Source organism: Argiope bruennichi, chromosome 2, assembly GCF_947563725.1.
Source record: "Argiope bruennichi chromosome 2, qqArgBrue1.1, whole genome shotgun sequence".
Lineage (NCBI taxonomy): Eukaryota > Metazoa > Arthropoda > Arachnida > Araneae > Araneidae > Argiope > Argiope bruennichi.
The window spans coordinates 59,457,313-59,481,290 of record NC_079152.1 but is presented as its reverse complement, the minus strand read 5'-3'; the positions used below and the strand labels follow the sequence as shown (position 1 = coordinate 59,481,290).

General features: G+C 25.3%; 2 protein-coding genes across 2 annotated transcripts; one reads left to right on the top strand and one right to left on the bottom strand.

Moving 5' to 3' along the window:
- The first annotated feature begins 368 nt into the window (after positions 1-368).
- Positions 369-6,181, top strand: LOC129961666 (intraflagellar transport protein 25 homolog). Its single transcript, XM_056075193.1, has 4 exons — positions 369-570; positions 1,776-1,882; positions 2,897-2,965; positions 5,895-6,181. Exons 1-4 carry the CDS (start codon positions 479-481, stop codon positions 6,038-6,040), a joined length of 414 nt encoding a protein of 137 aa, XP_055931168.1. The 5' UTR covers positions 369-478; the 3' UTR covers positions 6,041-6,181.
- Positions 6,182-7,034: 853 nt separating this feature from the next.
- LOC129961791 (uncharacterized) lies at positions 7,035-21,492 on the bottom strand. The gene is made up of 7 exons (XM_056075361.1): positions 19,974-21,492; positions 17,782-17,936; positions 16,521-16,633; positions 11,179-11,399; positions 9,204-9,857; positions 7,873-7,991; positions 7,035-7,216 (listed from the first exon to the last, which is right to left on the bottom strand). Exons 1-6 carry the CDS (start codon positions 21,268-21,270, stop codon positions 7,918-7,920), a joined length of 2,514 nt encoding a protein of 837 aa, XP_055931336.1. The 5' UTR covers positions 21,271-21,492; the 3' UTR covers positions 7,035-7,216; positions 7,873-7,917.
- Between the last annotated feature and the right edge of the window lie 2,486 nt (positions 21,493-23,978).

The window sequence follows — 23,978 nt, the reverse complement described above, 5'->3', positions numbered from 1 at the left end:
GTAAAATAAACTTTCTATTCGATTTGGGGCCACGCTCTGATGTGGGGGCCCGGGGCAACTGTATCGCATGCCCTTGCCTTAGTCAGGCTCTGAGTACGAAAACTTTTCTCTGAGCCATAAAATATGATCAAAATGTTGCACACTGATGTATGACGCTGTTCCACTCCTGGCAAAGGGAGAAATTTTGTAAGTTGAAATGGTTCCTAAGTGCTGATGTTACTAATATTTCGATGGTAAATATAGCAGCAATGACATCTTCTTTTCTGTTCTTTGTTTATAGTGTAACAGAATCAATTCCTGGAATACTTCCAAAAGAGTTAAAGTATATATTCTTTAATGATTTCGGCAATTGATAAATAACTGTAACTGTTCGCATTGATGGATATGCGGTTACTATGGATACAAATCCAAAATAATGCATTTCAATGATATGAAATTATGAAAATACTGGACATAAAAAAGAATTGAGGATTTAATAATGTTAGATTTAGGGAATACAGCTTCTGGTGCTCAAGTAGTTATGGCATCTTCAAATGATGCACGATTTCCACCCAGTAATATGCTAGATGGGTAAGTAAAAATGAAAAAAAAAAAAAAAAAAACGGTATTTTCAACGTTTGTTTTCAAAATAATTTATCCTACTCAATGTTTAGAAAAATTTATCTGGCTGTTTTTTAAGATTCTATATTAATATTTTAATCGAATAATAATTAATTTGAGAAATCTCTATGTGCTGAAATAAACCCTGTCTCTTTTATTTTGAACTTGTTTTTATAACAATTATTGTAACCTATTATCTAGTTTCACAAAGAATATTGATATTACACCGTCAGTTTTTGTTTATTATTGATGAATTAAGAAAATTAATCTTTACAACATCTTACAAAAGAATATTATTTGAAAACTTAAAAAAATAAAAATGTTTTATCATTTCAATTTTAAATAATGCATTTGCTCTATTATTAAGTTTTGTCATGTCAAACATATTCTAAAATAAATATTCATCTCATATTTTTTCTGCTTTTCCATTTATGTGTGTGTGTATAAAGAGATTTCATAAAAAGTGACTGCAAAGTAATTTATGATTTTATTGTTTGCATAATATTTTATTAATAATTATTAATCAAATTGATTAAATTTTGCACAACTGCCAAATGATATGAAAATAAAAGTACAGAAAGACTGAATATATAAAAGTAATAAAAGACTGAAGGTATATATATTAAAGGTTTTTAAAAAATTTTTAGAAATGTTTGACTTTTTTAATATACAAATAATGACAAACAATTTCAGTCAGTTTGAAATTTTATGAAAAAAGAAGCTTTTTTTTTCTTTTATTTATACTGTAATATGCTAACTACAGAATTTTTGCCAATTTATATATAAAAAAAAGTTTTAAATTAAGAAATTTATATTGATATATCCTTTTGTCAGTTAAACTCATTTTCTTTTAATGAATTATGAAATAATACTCAAATACTGGTTGATATCAAAGTATTTAGAATCTATGTTTTTTTAATAGTCCAGTGAGTGTTAGATTAATATATTATTTATTTATTTAATTCCTTGCACGATTTCCGTATTTTTGCTACAAAAAAATTTATTATTCTAAAATTGAATACTAGTTTATGAATAACTTTTTGTTTTAACATTCTACCTATTTCTGAATGTTTATTATTTACTTTTTTTATAATATCTATTATATTATTTTTGAATATTTTGTCTCTTGATATGTACTCTTTTAATTAAAAATTTTAAATTTAATATTTTTAAAGGAAGCTTGATACATTTTGGACTACTACAGGACTTTATCCTCAAACATTTATTATAGCTTTATCAGAAGTAGCTGATGTGAAAAATATTACCATACATTCCTATAACAGTAAGAGATATGTTTTTTTTCCTTTGTTAATCCTTGTTATCCTTGATACAAAAATTTCCTTTAAATGTTATTATCCACCTATATATAAAATGACCATTATAAGTAGATTTTTATATGTTCTTTTTTTTTATTAACTGCCATTAGTTAATTCATCCATTCAAAAACATTTAAATGCATTTATTTATTAATTTTAACCATTCAGGTTGATAATATTTTTCTTTTGTTTTTGTCCCTCATTCTGAATTATAAATATTATTTTTTTATGATTTTAAACTCTGAAGCAACTCAACAATATATTGAAAGTTATATTAGGGCATAAAATAAGCTTTTACTCATTGCAAAATTATATGGAAAGTGCTCCATACAATTATTAATCACCGATAACAGTTTATCTATATATGCTTCATTTTATTGAATATAAGTTATTGGCATTTGAGATTAATTTAAGCATGTTAATTGTTCTTAATCACATTTAGATATTAGAGAATTTTCTACCTCTTAATATGATAAACAGTCCAGTCACTCTTAAAGAGTGTATTAATAACACGTTGTTCAGAGTGTAATGTCGAATTCATAGTGTCTGCAAGACTATAAATTTGACAAGATCTGGATAGTAAATGCCTTTGATTACAGAAAATTGTGCTATTATAGTCTTAAATTTATTCAAAAAATGTCTTGATTCTTTGCACTCATAAAGTACTTTTCATATGCTCTTCTAAATTGTGCATCAATTTGTCATTGTTTGATTTTCACAGTCATAAAATATCACAGAGTTATAAGAAACTAAAAAATTTTTAGAAAAAAAATCAACATATAAAATTTTATTATTCAGATCAAAAAGTAATAAAAGTCCTTATATTCACATAAATAATTATGTATCTGATTTCAAATCCTGATTCTTTTCCAAATGCAATGGGTTGACTTACCATTATCCAGATTATTTTATTTTAATTCCTATTAAATCTGTAATTTGTGTTACATACTTCTTGTAATAATTTTTGTTTGTATTTTAAGTTAAAGACTTAAGAATAGAGAAATCTCTAAAGGAATATCCTGTAGAATTTGAAGATGTTTTGGAAACAGGTAATGATTTTAAATTTTATAATTGTCTATTTCAAAAGAGACCTCATTTTGCTTAGTTTATGAACTATTACTAAACTATGCTTTCAAAAATATTTTTTTAAAAAAACTGAATTTTTCATGATTATTTTTATTTGCATAAAAATTTCTTATGGCAAATAAGAAAACTACAGCTTTATTCTTTAATTAAGCAAAATGTTCATTCTTTAGTTGTTTTTGAAAATTTGCCAAATCAAGAGTAACATTCTTTCAGCATCAAGTCTAAGACAGAAAAAAAGTACAGTGGAAAAGCATTCTGAGTTCATATACATTCAACAAAAGGATTTAACCAAAATATAACTCAGCAACCACTTGTAAAGTGCATAACATTTTTATGATATTGCTGTTTAATGTTAGACAATTAAAATTATAGAAATTAGATCCTGTGAAATATTTTAAAACCTGACAGCCATGCAATTTAGAAATGCTTTTTTACTTCAATTTAAATTATCAGAAAATAATTAACTGTAAGAATGTGGATTAATTTAATTTAGTATATGTATACATTTATTTAAGCTTAAAAATACCTCTTGAAAATAATTAATTGGCAACCTCTCTAATAATTAATTTAAACCTTTTATTTCAAATATGTCATATTAATAATTTTAATAAAAATACATTAAAAACAAAGTATAAAAAGCTCTTACTTTAAAAGCCATGACAGTAAGCTAAGAGTACAATGATTCCTATATGTTTTGTTCAAATATTCGAACTGTACTTTATGTAGCTAGTATTATTTTGTACCTCTTAGTTAACTGCTTTCCACAATTAAGATAAGGGAATTAAAATCCATTCTTTTATTTTGCTATACATTGTTCACTCTTTATCATAATTTCCATAAGAATGCTTTAAAATTTAAAATGCAGTTTCCCTGAATTTTTATGTGAAGTAGAAATTTATATATATATATATATATAATATGTTATGTTTTATCCAAAACAAATTTCAAGCGTATTGAATTACCAATGACCAGAATAAAAACCAAATCAATATTGCTGTTGCATATAATAATATCCAGATTCTCACAAAAGAAACTGTTAATAAGTAATTAAAAAATTTCATTTAGTTTCCAGCAAGAATTTCTGAAATTTTGGGGAAACTGTACTTGAAGTTAATTCTTGTTATAATCTATCAAACATTTGTCTAGATCAACCAATAATCATAGAAGGATAAATGTCCTACAATTCTTTTCATGTATTTAATTAAATTCTGGAATATAATGCATTGAGAAAAAGATATCAATTAAAATATTACTATATAATAACATTGAAAAACTATTGTTCTTTTTTATATATGAAATACAAAAAAGAAAAAAAATTTAAGATAGAAAACTTTTATTTTTATTTAATTCATAAAATTAATTTTTTTTTTCATCAAAATGCATTCTATTAAAATTTTTACATTCAAAATATAAGAAAAGAGTAAAATATTATAGTAACAGAAATATGTTTCATAACTAAAAAGTAATGGATAAATCTTCAAATCATAATACATTTTAACATCAAATAGAATTGTAAAATTACATTAACTCTTCAAAAAGTAAATTTTTACTGTAAGTCATAATTTAAATTTTAAAAAAGTAACCAAATATTTTCTTATTTTCTTTGTCTTATGTAATTCAATCAAATTATCAAACATAAAATCTGTCAAACAAAAATATATCTCAACATTGCTCACAATAAAAAACTGTAAATGCCTATCACTATAAAAATATCATCTATACATGTATGAAACATTTTTTTTTTCAGATGAAAAAGTTATCTCTTTATTTAGATTGATATAAAGGCAATTGTTTGAAGTGGCAATATCCAATTAAATTCTCCAGATTAAATTAATCCAATTCATATAACATTTTGTAATATTATGTAAACAAATTAATGAATTATAAGAAATGGATATTTGGAATTCTTAATGTTAAAGGAGAATCTTCATTTTTTCAATGTATTCCAAGATATAATAAATCTTTAACAATTACAATTTTATGTTTAAGTGCCAATGAAAAGAAAAATTATGTATTTTTTAAAATATGGAATTATATTTTATAATTTTATTAATTTTTACTTTCGTGAGTTAAAAAGTCATAAAAAATACCATGTTCATAAGTTTTTTAATAAAAAAATTTTCATGCCAATCCAAGAAGTAAAACCTGAAAAACATCACAATTTCAAATTTTATTCATTTCTATTAGCTAGTTATTGAAATATAATAAGCAATAATCAAAAGCTTTCGGAAAAGCATAATTTTTACTTTTCTTAGGGGGCATCTTGACTTTACAATGGGAATTTGGTGATAGGAGGGAAGAAAATCGCAACGTTACTTTATATTACAATTTTTACCATTAAAAAAGTAAATATGGGGAAAAAATATTTTTAAAATAATAATTGACTCTAACAATTTCTTTGCTTGTGCACTTCAAGTGAAGTTAATTTAACTCATTAAAATGAAAAACAAGCCAATTGCAGCTGTAGAAATGTTTGTTAGATCTTTAATTCATAAAAAAGCAAATAAATAAAATCTACATGAAGTACAAATATGTATCTGTTGGATATATAAAGAAATACAACTTCCATATGTGGATAATCCATTGTTTGTCATTAAACTCAGACAAATACATTTCTTAAAAATGTAACAATTTACACTCTTTTTTGGCAAAAGCAATTAGTTACAATACATTAGAAATAAAAAAATTAAATGGTTTCAAATTCATGGTAGTTTGGACATGCAAATAATAGTTTTGCATTATTATTATTTTTTGTTTGTTTTTTTGTTTCATTTATTAAAAAACATTTCAAAAATAGGCATCTGGAATTTTAAGGAACTTTCAAAGAAAAATTTTATTTTTCTAAAAAACTACTTAGTATTACAAAGCTGTACTGCACATTTTTTCTTTCAGGTTTTGAATCTACAGAAGGAGCACCACAACAAAAAACATTTTCGCCTGCTTTATGTGAAGCAAAATACCTCAAGTTTACAATTAAATCGGGGTATGATCATTTTTGTGCTGTTTATAAGGTTATAATAAATGGAACATCTCTTTAATTTCACTTTAATTTTGCTGCAGGAAAAGAAAGAAAAAAACATTTGACTATGGTTTCAATAATATGAAAGAAAAAAAAAAGGGAAATGGAAGATTTGAAGTTAATTCTTTTAATTAATTTAGAAGTTTAAATAAAACCATCAGCAGTCACATCTAGCATCAATTTTGTTTCTTTCTCTTTGGTACACGTTTATTTCCAAAAGTACTTTAAACTCACTACAAACTGAAATGCCACATCAATTTCCTTTTTCATGCATATTTTAGAAATTTTTACAGGTCTGGTATTTTTGAAATTTCTATGCTGTCAAAATTTCTATGCTATTTACATTATTTATATATAAAAATATTTACAATGAGATTTTTTTAGCTTATATGGAAATTTTGATAATTGAATCTGTTAATACTATACCTATCTCAAAATATAAATCAGGCTTGCATCAGAAATTTTTAGTAATTTAGATTTGTATTGTACAATGAAAAAATGATAAACAATTTAGACTATACAGATATTACTAGAATATATTTTACTTTTCTAGAAATTTTATTTTATTTCAGTTTTTGTGTGGAAATAATTACAAAACAGTGATGCAGATTCAAGTAAAAATAATACAAGTTGCAACAAAAAAAAAAAGATAATTTTTTTAAAGCTCTGTCTTTGTGCAGCATCTATGAAAACAATTTCTCCTTTTTTTTATAATTATTGCTTTTACTTTTCAAAATTAATCAAATCTTTAATAAATAAAATATATATTTGTTTATCAGACTGCCAAAAAATTATAAAACAGATGTATTTAGATAATTACAATAATATCTTATTTATATTAAAATAAATTTTCAAAAGCAATATTTATTGGTGTATGAAATACATATTTCAGTTTAATAAAAACATATAAAATTTATCTATCAAATAATAATGAATGTTTTTATGAATATTAATGAATATTTTTTTCTAAATGAAACCTTATAATTTATTCATGCAAAAAATAAGCCAATGCATAGCATAAGTAAATAAATCTTTATTGTCTTAAATGTGACAAACTTCTGTAGTTTATTACATGTAACATTAACAATGATGTATAAAACCAGAAATCACAGTGTTAAAAAATAATTTGTTTTATAAAATGTTTTTCTGGTAAAAGTAATTCACTTCTTTCCACTTCTTTGAACTAAAAATTCCCCTAAAAAATAAATGAAAAAAGACTGAATTTAAATATATTATTTAAATTATCTAATATATAAAATGAGCATGTGTTTATTTATTTGCATCTTTGTTTAGAAATGAAAATTTTTAAATTTGCTAAGTTTTCTTCAACTTTTATTCCAATATTGAATATACAAAATCTCCTTTAAAATTCACTACATTAAGTAGTCCATTAATATTTTGAAAATATCATAGAAGTATGTTTATAAGAAATAAAACTATCTTTTAAACTTAATTTCACTAATCTGACTTGAAGTAATAATACTGTTATTAAATCTTTTTAAAACTCAAATGTGTTATATTTGGCATAACATTAAAATTTCATTTAAAATTTAAAGAAAAATGCAAAATATATTACAATCTTCCCTAAGTAATAATTGCCATGTTTTCGAATTGATCTGCCAATTATTTCACTTCATATTGTATATCAAATTGCATGAAGTTTTAACATGGATTTTTACAAAATTTGTGTTATATTGTGATTGCTTTTTCACAGTATTCTTTTATAGGAGTTCTAGCTCTTGTACACAATTCTAAACATATAAAAATATTTAAAAGTTACTAAAAATTTTCTTTATAAATTATTAAAACAAATTCAGGAAACAGTCAAGAGGAACAAAATAACAAACAAACCTCTCAGTTTTTTAATGAACAATAAATTGATTTCAAATCATTAATTTAATTAGTTGATTCCACATCAATCTCGGGCTTCACTTCTGTATTTCGCACTGAATGTACATAATTTGCTGCTCCTATCAGAATAGAAAAAACATTTTTTTTTTCATTAGAATATAAAAGCTCTTTGTTATAACACATATATTCAGTGTCAGATTTTTGACTACGTAATATCCTAAAGCAATGGGATAAGAGCAACCTCCATCAAGTTGATTAAAAACTGCCTAGTTGTAAAATTTGTAAAATATTAGAATAAAATCGACATTCTATCAAATATAATTGGTTAGGTTCTATTTGTTTCATTATGGTTTATTATTCATCTGCAATATTTATAAACATAGTTATTATTTAATTATATACATAAATATATATAATTAAAAATGTACACATTTTTGAAAAGTTACTGAAACGAAAATAAAAAATTTATCTAAAATAAATCATTAGCATATTGATAAATTAGAAATATGTGAAATTACAAGGCCCCTCTTTTCATAAATTAAGTTTAACTTTTGTAAGTGAGGTAGTTTATCACCCAAACCACATATATTAAAGTATTTAATGCATGATGGTTGGGTTTTTAAACCACTTAATAAAAATAGTATGTTTTTAAAAATTAAAAATATATTTTCACTGTTAAACAGCCTTAAAATGGAACCACTAAGTATTAAATACTTTAATATAAAGGTTCAGCAAATAAACCAATATGCCTGAAAGAGATAATCTGCATTGCATATGGTTGCAAAATGCCTTAATCCACCACTGAACATATTTGATTTATTAAGGTAAGTGGTTTAACTTAGAAGAAAATATGTATAAATAAAATTCTTTCTCTCATATTTGATAAAATTCTAGCCAACATTTATTCTACATTTATGTGAATAAATTACATGCGAGAAAAATGAAAATATGTCCGATAGAATAAATACCAATAGATATGATAACCTTAGTTTTACCATGTTTCTAGCAAATATGAATATATCTGCATTTAAAGTTTTAGGTTAAAATTACAAATACTATTTTTCAAACATTAAAAATAAATTTGAAATAATTGTCAATAAAAGATTTAATAATTACTTTTCCTATTTTATTTCGGTAAGTATATAGAATTTAATATCCATATTAAAAATAATTGTGTTAATATGACCTCATAAAATTAAAAATTTTCAGCATATTTTAATAAATATAAAAATAATTAATTATTAAGGATACATATAAATTTATCAATGCTTATTTAAAAAATTCTTTGATTTAAAAAACAATATTGTCCTATTATAATATTAAATTCTTACCTGGAAGTAATTCTGCAAAATCTGAAATATAATCTCCTGTCCACAGTCGGGCTTGATTTAATGCAATTTCAAGCTCAAAAGGAGTAATTATTGGTTGATGAAAATCTCTGGTTTCAGTCAAGGAGGATTCTGAACAAGCAACACTGACAAAAATCTCAATTTCAGAAAAATCTGTTAATTTTATGTTATTTAATTTACCAACAAGAGTATGTGACTTTTTGCCAGCCTGTTTAATTAGTTTATTTAAATTTGTAATGATAGTCATATGTTCTGAAGCCTTAATAGTGCCAACCAGAATACCTATTATGTTAGCATCTTTAGCCTTTCTGATATAGCAGTACCGTTTTCTTAAATGTATGTTGACATCTAATATTTCAATTTGTGTAAATTTCTGTACAGGATTGTATGAATAAAACAGAGAATTCTTGAACGTTAACATGAAATTTGTCAGAGTTGCAGGTCTTGTACCAATATAAAATACTTTGTAGCTGTTTAATGATAGTTCTGAAGGAATAAGAAGATGCCTATGTAATTTTGTCAAAAGAGATTTTTCATTATCCTCTGAAGCTCTGAAGATTTGGGTATCTTCACCAGGAATTTCCAATCTAGATACAATTAAGTTATCATACTCTTTCAACTGCTCAACAAGAGAATCTGCAAAACAAAAACCTATTCAGATATTCATAAAAGAAGATGGTGTTCTAATAAAATGAAATTTTTATAAAATATTGATTGCTAATCAAAATAAAATAAAAGCTTTAATGAGATAGCCTAATGTTTAAGTAACTGTAGTTTAGATATATAAAACTTTTCTAATAAATAATATTTCATTAAAGATAGAAATCATAGAAGTTTTGGAATGGCAGCAAGGAATTTAGACGAGCATTAAATATATAATCAATTCAAAAGACATTATTTTCAAGAATAAAATCTTTCAAATAAATACAAAATAATATTTTAATGCATTTTTAGCCTTGTTAAATTGCTTGAAATAAATTGAGAATTTAAACTTTCAGCTAAATTTAGCTGAATAAATTGTTAAACCTTGTTTTTACACAAATATTTTGAATTTTCTAATCATTTATTATATTTTTAGAAATAACAGTTAAAATCTTGATAATTATTCACTTACAACTTAATGAAATATTTGTTTAGATTAACTTCTAAAAGTAGTAGTTGAATTAACTGTGTATTTTTTTAAAAATATTTTCATTTTGTCCTAAACAGTTTAATTTATCATCAACTTGTTTAGGGGCAATTATTTCAATTAAAAAAAAGGTTTTGTTTTATCAGTGTTTGTGGGTTGGTTTATCAGTGTAGTCAGTTCTAAATTAACCAAAGTATTAAAAAAAATTGTCGAGATTAATTACACAAATGCAGCATTTATTGGCAAATGTAAATTTTTTTTAAAAAAAAAATTCATTTAGTGTTTGTGGTTGTTATAAGGTTTTTAATTATAACATTTATCTAAAAAATTTCTTTTGAAAAATCAAAATTTATCTTTCATTTAGAAATAAACAATTCGTCCAAATATCTGGTTTTCTCTTTATTCTAGAAGGTGCAAAAATTGATTTTTTTTAATTTCATTTTTTGCTTAAAATTTGCTAATTGCACAGAACTACACACCTAAATTACATAAAATTTCTGATCATTTAAAAGTACCTCAAAAACTGCATTTTTACTTTTAAAATCATAAAAGCATTAAATTAAATATTAATAACAAAGAAAAAAATGTAATGACTGAATGTCTTTAACTCTGTTCCAACATCTCAAGATAATAGTGTGATAAAGTGATCTTAATTCAGAATGAAAAAAAAAATTAATAGGCTTTTTTTAAAACAATAATGAGCAATAAAACTATAATCCAATAAAAGAATTCCTAAGAGTAGTCAAATAGTTGTTTTTATCTGATATAATCTAATACATTTTTTTAAGTAAAAAGAAAGCTAAAAATTTTATATTACTCAATTCTTACCTATAGCATGTGAATACATTACTTCATAAAATAAAATCACATGACTTTTTTTGTCTGGAAACATTTTTTGGAAGGCATCTATAGTATCTTGAATATCAATAACTTGTTTCCCAAACACATATAGCACTGGGAGGTATTTTGGCGGACTTAAGCATGCATGACCATAATGAATAACTGCATCAGCTGATATATGCTCAGCAGATATTTCATTTACACAGCAACTTAATAAAAAAAAGGGGGGAGATAATTATTTATTAGATCTTAAAAATCAATATTCTTTTTATTTAACAGAATATTATTTTTTTATGATAAAAGAGTTAGAGCAAACGTATTCAAAAATTGAAATACAGTTCAAAATTGAAATCTCTACTTGCAAAATACAGATAGAAATAAATACAGCAAAATAAGTTAACATGAGAGAAAAGGCACTTTCTCATTTAATGTCAATATATATATATATATATATATATTCAATACATTAACAAGTACAAGGTTTTTTAATACCATCTACAATGAATAATGATTGACGTAATTAATGATCTAAAATTACAATATATAGCTAAATGCAATGGAAAAACTTCTACACAATTGCTTATTAGATCAGGAAACATTCTAAAAAATTTTACCTTAATTCTATTTGCATAAAGCAGATGCGAATTTTTTCATAAAGGTATTCAATAAGCATATTTGAAAAATTATTCTGAATTATTTTTCAAATGATCATCTTACTTCAAAACTGATAACTCTATAATCATTCATATAAACTTTAAATCGTTTTTTTTTTTTTTTTTGACTTATGGTACAAAAAAAAATCAACACTTATAATAAATAATGTATTAGAAATAATGCAAGAGATTTCATAATAGCAATATATTAAACTTGTATACCTAACAAGATTATTTCATCTTTCCAGACTAGGTCAATGAAAAAAAAAACTATTATTCAGATTCTACATATTAATTAGATGCAATGTTTCAAATCTTTGGACAGAATAGTCAAATGTACCAAATATGAAAGATGATAAAAACAGATTTGTGAAATCTTTTCTACTTAAATTAAGTGCAAAAAGGAGCATCAACTGTAATTTTTTATGAAATCTCATGGCATACAGAAAATGAATTTAAAAGTCAATTATGGATTATAGATACTTTGTCAACTATTTAAATAACAATTAATTTTTAATAACAATAGCATGAAGATGTAGCTATTCAAAATAACTTTAAGAATCATTTGCATATTTTTTATTGAAAAAACTTTCAATGGCACCAGCATCATTGGTCTTTTAATGCAAAACTTTTTCTTCTAATTTTATGATACACCTAAATTTTCAATAACAGTAGCTATTACTATTTCTATAAATTTATCAAACATAATTTTAACATGTTACTTATCTTCAATCTAAATGTAATTATATTTCAACAATTTTTCATGTACTGTATTCTCAAAGATTATTTAATAAATAATAAATATATTGAATATTTTGATAAATCTTACAAAATTTCTTATTGAAAATGTTTTAATAGAACTAATTTTACTATATCTACAGATTCTATTAATTTTATACCAAAAAATGTTTACTTTAGAATGTATAATTTTTTGATATGACTACTTGCAACAAAAAAATTAATTGAATTAAAAAATTATATGCAAATGAATAGTCTGGATAAGAGAGGGAGATGCTATGGAACAAAAAAAAAATTATACAATTTTTTTAATAATTATAAAACTGTTAATTGATTTTAGAAAGATCAATTTTCTAAATATCAATATAATTTAAAATTACTTTAATATTTATTTATTTATTTATTTATTTGCCATTAAACCATTAGCATGCATGAAAAAAAAATTTGACTACAAAATCATCAAATGAGTATAATTATTAAAACATTATAAAATAGAAAGAGAGTATTAGATATATCACTAATATAAAAAAAGATCTTACATAGTAATTAATATAAATACCAGAGATCTACATACATCACAACAAAAAATATCTTTATATTATTTTATGTGTAAGCTATGGTGTGACATGCATGATAATATCAGTTAATATCAAAAATTCAATAAATAACAAATCAGAAAGCCTTCTTTACATATATTAGAGAGGAAAAAAAAAACATTAGTAGCAATTTATTAGTAGAAAACTTCAGAAGGTTAAAAAAATGAATAAGTTTAAAATAACTGCAATTTGTATGCAGAAATGAACAGAATATTAATAATTATGACAATGTACAATGTAATGTAGGAAATGCATTTAAAAGTTTAATGAATATTTATTAATATAGCATTAACACATTTTGATATACATCATAACATTTAAAATCTATGAATAATAAAGATCTGCAAGTGTGTTTTGGCACTCTATAGGCCAGACCGTTTGAATCTACAACTATGAAATTTGACACATGGATAAGAATGCATACTTCACAGCAATTTTTTTAATTTTTAATTAGAATTTTAAATTAATTAAAAAGAAAGTGAAATGCTGGCATTTTCCCATGATGTTAAAACACAAAAATATATTTCACACCATTTCAAAATTTTTAAAAAATATTATTTTTATGACCCCAATTTAATAGTCATGAGAATTTTTGCAATTTTCTTAAAATATTCTTTGCCTAATTTTTAACACTATATTAACCTATTGTCCTGAAGTGCTTACAATTTTCATTGTGTTATTTTCTTCCATTATTTAAAGCAACAGAAGAAAGATTCTGTTTAATATATGTGTAGTTTACAAGATGAATAAAAAAGTAAAATTATACTGCATGAAATTCAGAAGAAAAATGGATCAGACATCTATATTTTTTACAGTATTATGATGTTATGAGATTGTATTCTATTCTTGTACACAATGAATAGAAGTTAAATAAGACAAAATAATATGGCTTTATTTCCTGACAATTTGACAGAATCATGAATATGAAATATATAAACAATTTAAATAACCTTAAATATAAATGATATAACTGGTAAACCAGCTAGTCACCATATTATTAAATACATTGTGACAGTGCATTTAAACAGTCAAATAATTTGTTATGTAAGAAGTAGACATTATTCTAAAGACAATTGAAGCTTTTTTCCCTATATTAAATAAAGTTTGATAATGTAGTTAATGTATTTATATACTAAATATGTGTCATTTTATTTTTTAAATAACTTAATTCAACAAGTATAAATATAATAGTGACTAATGAATAGTATTAATGAAACATTTTAACTTGTATTATTACTGTTAAATAATATAATATTTGGTTTGCAAAATAGCTTATTACATTGCAGATTTGAAAAAAAGTAAGTTTTTGACTAACTACTTTCAATTCATACAGATTCCTCCCCCCCCCCTATATTCTGTACTCTGATTTAGAAAGATTTACATAAATCTGAACCAAAAAAAATCATTGAGCAACATAATAATTACACATTTCCATTCATATTTATTAGAAAAAAGTTATGCCATAGCCAAAATAAAAATCAGCACAATGAAATATATTCGCATTTTCAAAAAATACTTGAAAATATAAAATTTTGCTTCCATCAAACAGATTAATAACTTCTACTTAGATATTTTTTTTAATGTTGAAAACTAATTCTGCATTAAAATTGTTGCAAATGTGTACAGCTTATAATAATTCATTGATTGTCATAAAAAAATATTTTTAATATCAATATGAGGTTGATTTGATTAATAGAATGTGTCTAAGGAGAAAAAATTACAGTTTATAGCATTGTATCCATCCATATAACAGGGGTGTTTGTGGGACCCCAAAAAATCCCCTGAAACTTTTACGGACTTACTACCGACATTTTGGAGTTTCGAGAAGGGGGGGGGGGAATGAAAAATTACAATTATGAAGTATTGAATGACCTAATTATAAAAGTTCAATGAATTACTTTTTTTGCAAAATTAAGACCCTTGAACCCAGGTCACATGATCGCACATCTGGTCGAACGAAGTCTCTCCCTTTTTTTTCTGCCGCGCCTACTTGCCGAAAAGAATCCAGAAGAGAATGTCCGAGAACCGGGGGAATGAGTCATAACTCGCAATAAGGAAAGAACAAAAAAGAAGTTTTTTCCCCCTTTTCACGCATTATCACTGCCTTTGGAGAAAGAAAGGAAAAGTTTTCACCACACACACTGACCTTGCGTTTTCTGTTTTCAAAGCAAACAAAATTACCCAGATCAAAATAAATAATTCACTATTATTCCTACTTCCTTTTGAACGAAGATCCCCGGAATTTCCGGGTATCGAAGTTTAAAATCCCCGGAATTCCGGGGTTTCCCCGGAGCACAAACACCCCTGATATAATTTGATTTTTTTTTTAAATATGTATACTGTTTCATTCCTTTCATCCTTTTTATTAGTCTTGTCTTAATAATGAGTCACATAACAGCAAACAGAGTCATATAAGATAAAGTTGAGGTCAAGAAAATTTTTATATAGTTTTTCATATCCAACAAAAAAAAATTTTTTGAAAAATTATTTAAATTTAGCGATAATAAATATCTATTTAAAATAATATTACGTATTTAAAAAAATTTCTGCTTGAAAATAGTTTGTAAATAAATATTATAGCACTGTAACACATAGAGAAATTGCTGCTCTCAGTAAGTTTTCAGCAGTTCTGCTCAATAAAATCCCAAAAGAATGTACAAATGTTACAATATAATGCAACATGGAATAGAGATAAAAACAATGCTTCCCCTCTTCAAAGAAGTGTTTATCTTTTAAGAATGATTTTTACTAACTGTAAAAGAAGATTGTGTCAGATTGTTGTTGATGGATTTTAAATATTACAAACAAAATTAAATGATTCCTAATTACATTATTAGATTGAAAAAAACTGGAATGTTGCAATCATTCATTGACAATTTGCAACTAACCATGCATAAATATGTATTATAAAATAAGGTTATAGTATAAGGCCAGTTGTTCCATTAGCTATGTCAGCAATATCCTATTTTTACAACAGAATTTTGAAATATTATATCCTTAATAATCCAATCTTAGACTATTTTCAATTATTATTATGATATAATGCTTCAGAAAAAACATACAAATATTTTTTGCAATGAAATAAACTATTATATATGCAAAAATATAATAGTAAAGCCTAATTAAATCCCATCATAATATATAATAATCAATTGAATGTTATTTAATATAATGTAGCTAAACAAATTGTAATAAATAATTGAGATATGATTTTCACGCTGCTTGGTCTAAGGTTAGAAAAATATTATTACATAATATAGTCAATCTCATTTATATTTCGGAGACAGCAATTTAAAAAAATTTATATTTTTTTAATAAAATAATAAGTTAAAAAAGAACTGACCTCCCATGTGAAATATCTGCAAGTACAAATGTTTGTCTCTCTGTCATCTCTTCTAATTTTAAAGAAACAGTAAGAGCATCACTTAACATATTCTCAGGAAATTGTAAAGCAATCTGAAAGAATTTAACTACATAAGTCTTTCACTGAAACAGTACAATAATTAAGGAATAGAAAAATAAATATAAATTCCACCAAAAGCCTAAATGACACACATATTATTTCACCATCACAAATGAAATAAAAAGAAAAGTCATAAAATACTAATTAATTATCTCAAATCAAATAAGTTTTTCATTTCATAACACTATGAAAATTCTTTAAAATGTTATCATATTAAGGTTGGAATAATTTAAAAGACCTCAAAAAATTCAAAGACCTGAAAAAAAAAAGAATTATTTTTAAAAATTAGAATTGTCCTTAATTGTTTCCATTTGGCATTTTTAAAAAATCATTTTATGTACAAAGGCTTGGAATTCTACAGCTGAGATCATTTAAATTAGAAAGACTAAGTTTGGCATAAGTATAATTTGTAGAATGGGATTGCGCATCTCAAAGCGATATTTTTAAAAAGTTTAAGTTGAAAAAAAATAGAAATAGATGATTCTGTGTATTATATAGCCAATTTAAATGAGGAATAAGGCTATGGGAATAGGCTGAATATGGCTACTTGGGGAATACTATGAGGAATAGGCTACTTGGGCAATTATGTTCTTAATAGCACTTGATGTCATGAGATTTAACACCATTAGGAAAGTTCATTTATACAGTAAACAGAATAGAAGAAAGGCTTTAATGTGTGTAGTAATTTGATATATAAAAATACATTGTTGATAAAATCATGAACATCAAATTATGCAGATTTAATTGAAATTAAACACAACCTATATTCTCAGCAAAATAGCTTATTGTCAGTAGCTAGTTGAACATAGTTTGTTATCTGAGAGTTCAAGACTGTACCATCATAAAATTTTATCTTCCAATTCCTATTATGCTTTTAATACAAAATAAACTATATCACATGTCATTACATATACCATAATGTTATGAAAGTTTTATATAATTTCTGTACAGCATGTTTAAAATTAAATGCTTCAGAAAATTATCAGTCATAAATTATTACTAAGATCTGCTTCTAAGATTTAGATTATACAATTGAACTACTTGACTGAATTACATATTTTTAATTTTTCAAAAATTTTCTATAAATGATTTGATCTTGGGGGAATAAAAAATATAATAAGGTTTCAGAAGAATATTTTACCTTTGAAAATCTTTTATCTTTGATCCATTTAACACATCTATCAATTTCATACATTTGTTCAACTGAAATTGATTCATCTCTTTTTCCATTATCAGATTTTTCAATTTTACAGTTTACTAGTTCAGAATCGTTAAAACTAGAAATCTCAGATGTTCCTATAAATATAAATATAGTTAAAACTAAATGAATGAAATAAATTTGAAACATAAAAAATTAATTGAACAATGTTTTTTAATAATTTTTACTATACAAAATTTAGTATATCTCTAAATGAATCTATGATCATAGTATAAGACAAATATAACAAAATGCAAATTGGCTTCAGAAAATTTTAGATGATTGCATTCTTACATGAATTCACCTCAGCACATATTTTTGTGATAAAGTTGATTATTTTGTTGATTATGTTGAAGTTTTACATTATCACATTATATATATACCTGATGAAAACATGTAAAATATGAAATTTCTGAACACACTTAATGCTAAACTAATTAATCAGTGAAATTTATTAATCTATTTCTATATTCAAACATCCTTTTATAGTTTTCTTTCACTAAATTGTGTTTTGATCATTGTTTGCAAACTGCAAATAAACATAACTATAATTACTTTGATCCCAGAAGAAAAGAGAAAGTTTTTCTATTGTATTTTTTATTCTATTAATTATCATTCTAATGATTATAATGCGAATTATCTCAGTTAAAGTATTTATTAGTAAAAACAACAAATTATTTTTCCATTTTACATAAACTTAGTTTAACTGCTCAATTTTGGGAAAAAGTTGCAAGGCAGTCCCATGTAACATTTAATTACAAAACCACAAACAAATGAAGCATCAAATTTAATTAATTACAAAAATAAAAGAATATCTACTTTCTCCAAAGGATCCATTTAATAGTCGCTGTAATGTTTTCTTTAAACTTATTCATAATTCCTTATCCATTGTCCATCCTTTTTTTTTTTTTTTTTTTTTGTAGATTCTACAAAGCAATTTGGAACAAGCTTATTTTTATTTAAAAATTAAATATATAGTTCAAAATAAGTTTTATCTTTCTATAAGTCTCAATTTAACAACTTTTAATAGGTCTATTTTTTCACATAAAATTACATTAAAAGAAAAATTACATAGTAGGATAGAAAAAAATAATAAAGAAAAAAATGAAGTGACCATGTTTAACTATTATTTCATTCAACTACTTCAGCCCATAAAAATTCTAATTTTGAACAACAGTTTACCCAATACTGTGCATCCACATATCTCCAAGAACAATTTCTTTTTACTCAAAAACACACACACAAAAGTAAAAAAAAAAATCCTGGCATAATTTTAGACACAACATTAAGGCAGTTTATTTAATCAATATTATATCTGGATTTTTTTTTTTTTTAATAAAGAGAAATAGACTTTTCAAGCATCTGATAACATCCACATTTATTTTTGTACTTTTGTACAGTACTTTTCTTTATCTTTAACAAATTTGTCTATTACATCATTCATCTTTATAAAATGTCATATCAAAACAGTTTCTGTTCTAAGTAAGTTAGCTTTGCATGAACAAGGCATATGTGAAGTTGAGTGCTCTTAATAATGTCATCATTTAAAGCTGCCAGATTTAACAAGCATATTAGCTATAGCTTCCTTACTTGAAAAATATGAAAATTTACGTCTGCAAAGTACATTTATTTTATTTGTAAGTTTATCCATATTCAGTATTAACTATGAAGCTACAAGGATGCTTGAGATACAAAACAAAACATTTACTCAATTTTTTTTAATTTGCCATTGTATTCTTGACAGTTTATTTAATTCTAATCAAATTTCTAAATTAAATATAAGTTATATTAATTTAAATATATTTTATTACCTTGATTAATAATTTTTATGATATATTACTTTAAATTATTTATCTAAATTTTAAACAAAAATTAATCATATAATATTGATTAAATAACAATTCTATACAGTGTAGTTAGTTATCTTTCTATACAATTGATCAGTTTTAAATGCAAGACATTATAAACAATATTTCTTAAAGTTTAAGCTTCATAAAAAAAATTAAGTTATCAAACTTAACTATATATCAATAAAATAATTTCAAATTTTGGGTTGAAAATAATTAAACATATATTATAAAATATATTTTTTTTTATTTTGACATCTCAAATATAAATAAAATTTTTAATCTAACCTTTCACACATGCTAGTTCATGCAATTTTAAAAGATTTATCACATCAGATGAAGAACATTCTTTTTGTCTCTTGGCCCATCCTATAACAGTTTTGAAAGCATGGACCAGTTCATTTTTAACAGATGTTTGTTCAGACATATCATGGAAAGAAACATTATTGTCATCAGTATCATTATAAGAAATGTCATTTTCACAAGTATCTTTATAAGAAATGTTGCTCTCATCCGTGTCTTTATAAGAAATATTATTTCCATGGGAAACATTTATAATAACATCACAATTTGGAAGAACATTTTGATTGGAATGAATACTATCACATTCAGAAGAGTTGGCATTTCCCTCTTCTAAATAAATATCAGGATATAAATCTTGAGGATTGAAATCACTAAAATTATCTTTTCCATTTCCGCTCACAGAGAAATGTAGACCATGACGAATTTTAAAGTTTTGTAGCCAGCCACTACTAGCTTTGAATTCTGGATCTCCACCAAATTCTTTATTGAGTTCTAAAGCTTTATCACAAATTGTAGGACCAGATACAGGCAATCCATTTTTTAGACACTCTGTGTACCATTTATAAACAGCTCTATCTAAGTCTTTGTTAAAAGCAGATTTCATGGTTTTTCTTCTATGCATATTATCACAATTTGGAAAAGAGCTTACATAATTTAATAATGCATCTTGTTTCATTTTGATATCATTTACAGTAGATTTCCCAATGTTATATTCTCTGGCTAAATTTGTAGCTGCTTCACCTTTATGAAGTCTGTTAATTATATCAAGTTTATCTTTTAAACTCAACATAACATGTTTTCTTTTCTTATAAGAAGTAGTTTCAATTGCACCATTATAAGAAGAAATAGAAGATTTCTGAATATTGTCAGAAAATGATGCTGGCATTCTTTCAACAGAATTTTGCCCATCTACTTGAAATGTTGAATTACCTCCAGTGAAGCTTATACCATGACGGTACTTAAAATTTTTTAACCATCCTGTGCTGGCTTTAAAGTCTGAGGAACCACCTAAATTATTATTCATTTCTAATGCTTTATTACATATATCTGGACCAGAGAGAATCTCTCCTTTTCGTGTCTCACTCACATACCATTCATAAACTCTTTGGTCAAGCTCTTTATTATATGAAGTTTTCATTGTTTTCCTTCGATTTATAAATTCAGAATTTGCAAGAGATGATACATATTCAAGTAAGGAATCTTTACTCATTTTACTACCCAGATCACTTGATTTCTTAACACTTTTTAATATTACTTTGTAATCATCTGCTACAGCAGTCATTTTTTTACTGTTATTATTTTAAGAAATCTGAAGATAACTTTATCATTAAACGAAAGAAAGAGTGTTTTTTTTTCCACAACTGAAACTATAACTAATTGCATAAAATATTTATTTTTTTAATTATGCATATGGAATTTTTAAAAATGCAGAACAAAATGTGGAAATAAAGATTAATGCAATTCAACGATAAACATTCATGTAGCATGAATATATTAATAATAAAGAATTTTGTAAATATTCTACATGATAATAATTACTTTTAATATGCAGAATAACATATTTTGCACCATAAACTGATTTGCTTTACAAAACGAAAGTAACAATGATATTTGACAAAAAAATTTAAATATGCCCAAAATAAGCCTATTTTAAACAATTCTGTGAAGAAAATAATGATCGTATGCTTGCTTTGTTAATATCAGTAGTTTCTTACAGATAATTTCTCATTTTAAATTCTCTTAAGTCATTAAAAGAGTGTATTCATTTTGCTAATACTGAAAAACCATATAGCGATTTGTAAACAGACAGAAAAAAATATTCTGCTGTTTAGTTGTGTTTGTTCTGGCTTTTGGATAATTGAAATATTCATGAAGCTAATATATAATTAAAATCTCTATAAAGTAATAGTGTCTCAATACTTGGTTGAAAGAACATTCAAATGACCATTCATTAAAAGAAGCAAACTTAATTACTTATGAAGTTATTATTTGATTAGCTTTTCAATTAAGGGGGAAAACACGGAAGACATAAAAAAGATGGTTTTAATCCTTTAATGAAAATTCATTTCTTGCCTTTCAAATAAAAAAAAAGGCAAATAGTAAAACGATGATCATACTGATCATCCTTACAAAAAAAGAAAAAAAATACTATAAATTTCTGTAGTTCTGACGATTATACTATTCTGTATTTTTGATTATAATATCTTCCAGATTTCTATGGAATAGAGATGCATAATCCACGATTTTTTGACTGACAAATAATTTTGCTATTGTTATTTTTAAATATTCTAGAGATGACGAATATTTTACGTGCGGTTATTACGTAACCAATATCATAAGTCACAAATACCAGTGATCAATACTTTTCAAAGAGGGTTGTGATTCAAATAGAGGTGCATAATCCACGATTTTTTGAATAGCAAATAACTTTACTATTGTTATTTTTAAATATTTGTTCCAAATATCTGTTATTTCAATCATATTATTAATTAAAAATTATTAATTAGTATTAAATATAAATTTTATTAATTGTAATTAATACTTAATTTATTAATTTAGGTAACGTGTGATTGAATTAATTTATCTATTTCAGCTTCCTTCTTAAATTTGATTTTTTTCAAAACTATTTATTTAATTTCTTTATTGAAGTAAACCCTTTTCTGAAAAATTTGAACTAAAATTAAATGTCATTTCTTTAAAATGTTTAATTTAGTTATATATTCTACCAATAGATGGTGCCAGCAGTAAACAGAATATATGCAGTCATGTGGCAAGCAATTAAAAATGATCTATATGGAATAGTGCATCGTCAAATGCAAATATCGGAAAATCAAGGTCACTCCCATGAAGTGGAGTTCAACTTCACCTGAATAGGACACCTGTGATAAAAGAGATAAACATAATTGTTTCATATTAAATACGTGGTAGAGTCTCCTCCTGAGACAATTACAGCCGTAACTCTCCGGGGCATGTTTTTCACATGTGTTTGGATCATGGAAAATGGTATTTTCTTCCACTTGGCTTGGAAAAGATATGCAAATTCTTTCACCGATTTAGGTTGCTGCTCCCCTTAATTCGGCTATCCACCTCATCTTAGAGGTTTTCTAAAAAAACTCAAATCTGGACTCTGAGCAGTTCAGTCCAGTCGGTTCACCCTATTGATATTATACCAATCCATGGTGGATCTCGCAACATGACAAACAACTGTGGTGAATAAGCATATAAGCCAGTTAACAACTCTCATACCGCTTCATTGGTGACCTCGGACGCTGAACCTTCAACCTTCGTACAGCTGTTGTGGCACCATCTACCCGCAACCAAAGTCGTCAGACTCACTTGACGCAGCAAAACCAAAAGTCGTCAGACTCACTTGAAGCAGCAACCCAAAGTCGCTAGACACACTTGGCGCATCAGCACCCGCACACGCTCGCCATAACGCTTGGCGCTAATCAACTGGGTATAGGCCCATTTAGACAACAGCTACTCAATATATCACCACTCAACAGTCATATCGTTCGTCTCACTTCCGACTCACTGGAGGGAGAGTACTGTGGTGAATAAGCATATAAGCCAGTTAACAACTCTTCTACCCTCAACGATCGTTTTGGTATAATGATTTAGTTACTGGACTGCTAACCACAAGGTCCCAGGTTCTATCTTTCGCGCATCTCATACTGCCTCATAACAGTGTCATCCTGAAAATAATAATGATCCAACCCATAAAATTGCCACACCGTTGGAAGCACATTGCTGTCTAAAATAATGGAGTAGGGGTCGGCTTTGACCTTACCATGAATTGGGATCAAGGGTCCCAGTTCATACCACGAGAAACATCCCCAGACCATAATTTCATCTCTGATAAATTTTACAGTAGGCACAATGCATTCTGGCAAAAGGCGTTCATAATGCATATACAAACCCAGACTCTGTCATCCAAATGGTAGAGGTTGAACCTTTATTCATCACTTCAGAGAACCTGTTTCCATTGAT

Excerpts from the sequence above, each read along its gene's own strand:
- LOC129961666 (XM_056075193.1), top strand. The coding sequence starts at position 479 with ATGTTAGATTTAGGGAATACAGCTTCTGGTGCTCAAGTAGTTATGGCA. Across the intron at positions 1,883-2,896 it reads TACCATACATTCCTATAACA|TTAAAGACTTAAGAATAGAG; the intron begins GTAAGAGATATG and ends TTGTATTTTAAG. Across the intron at positions 2,966-5,894 it reads TGAAGATGTTTTGGAAACAG|GTTTTGAATCTACAGAAGGA; the intron begins GTAATGATTTTA and ends TTTTTCTTTCAG.
- LOC129961791 (XM_056075361.1), bottom strand. The coding sequence starts at position 21,270 with ATGACTGCTGTAGCAGATGATTACAAAGTAATATTAAAAAGTGTTAAG. Across the intron at positions 11,400-16,520 it reads GCAGATATTTCACATGGGAG|TTGCTGTGTAAATGAAATAT; the intron begins GTCAGTTCTTTT and ends TTTTTTATTAAG. Across the intron at positions 7,992-9,203 it reads TTTTGCAGAATTACTTCCAG|GAGCAGCAAATTATGTACAT; the intron begins GTAAGAATTTAA and ends CTATTCTGATAG.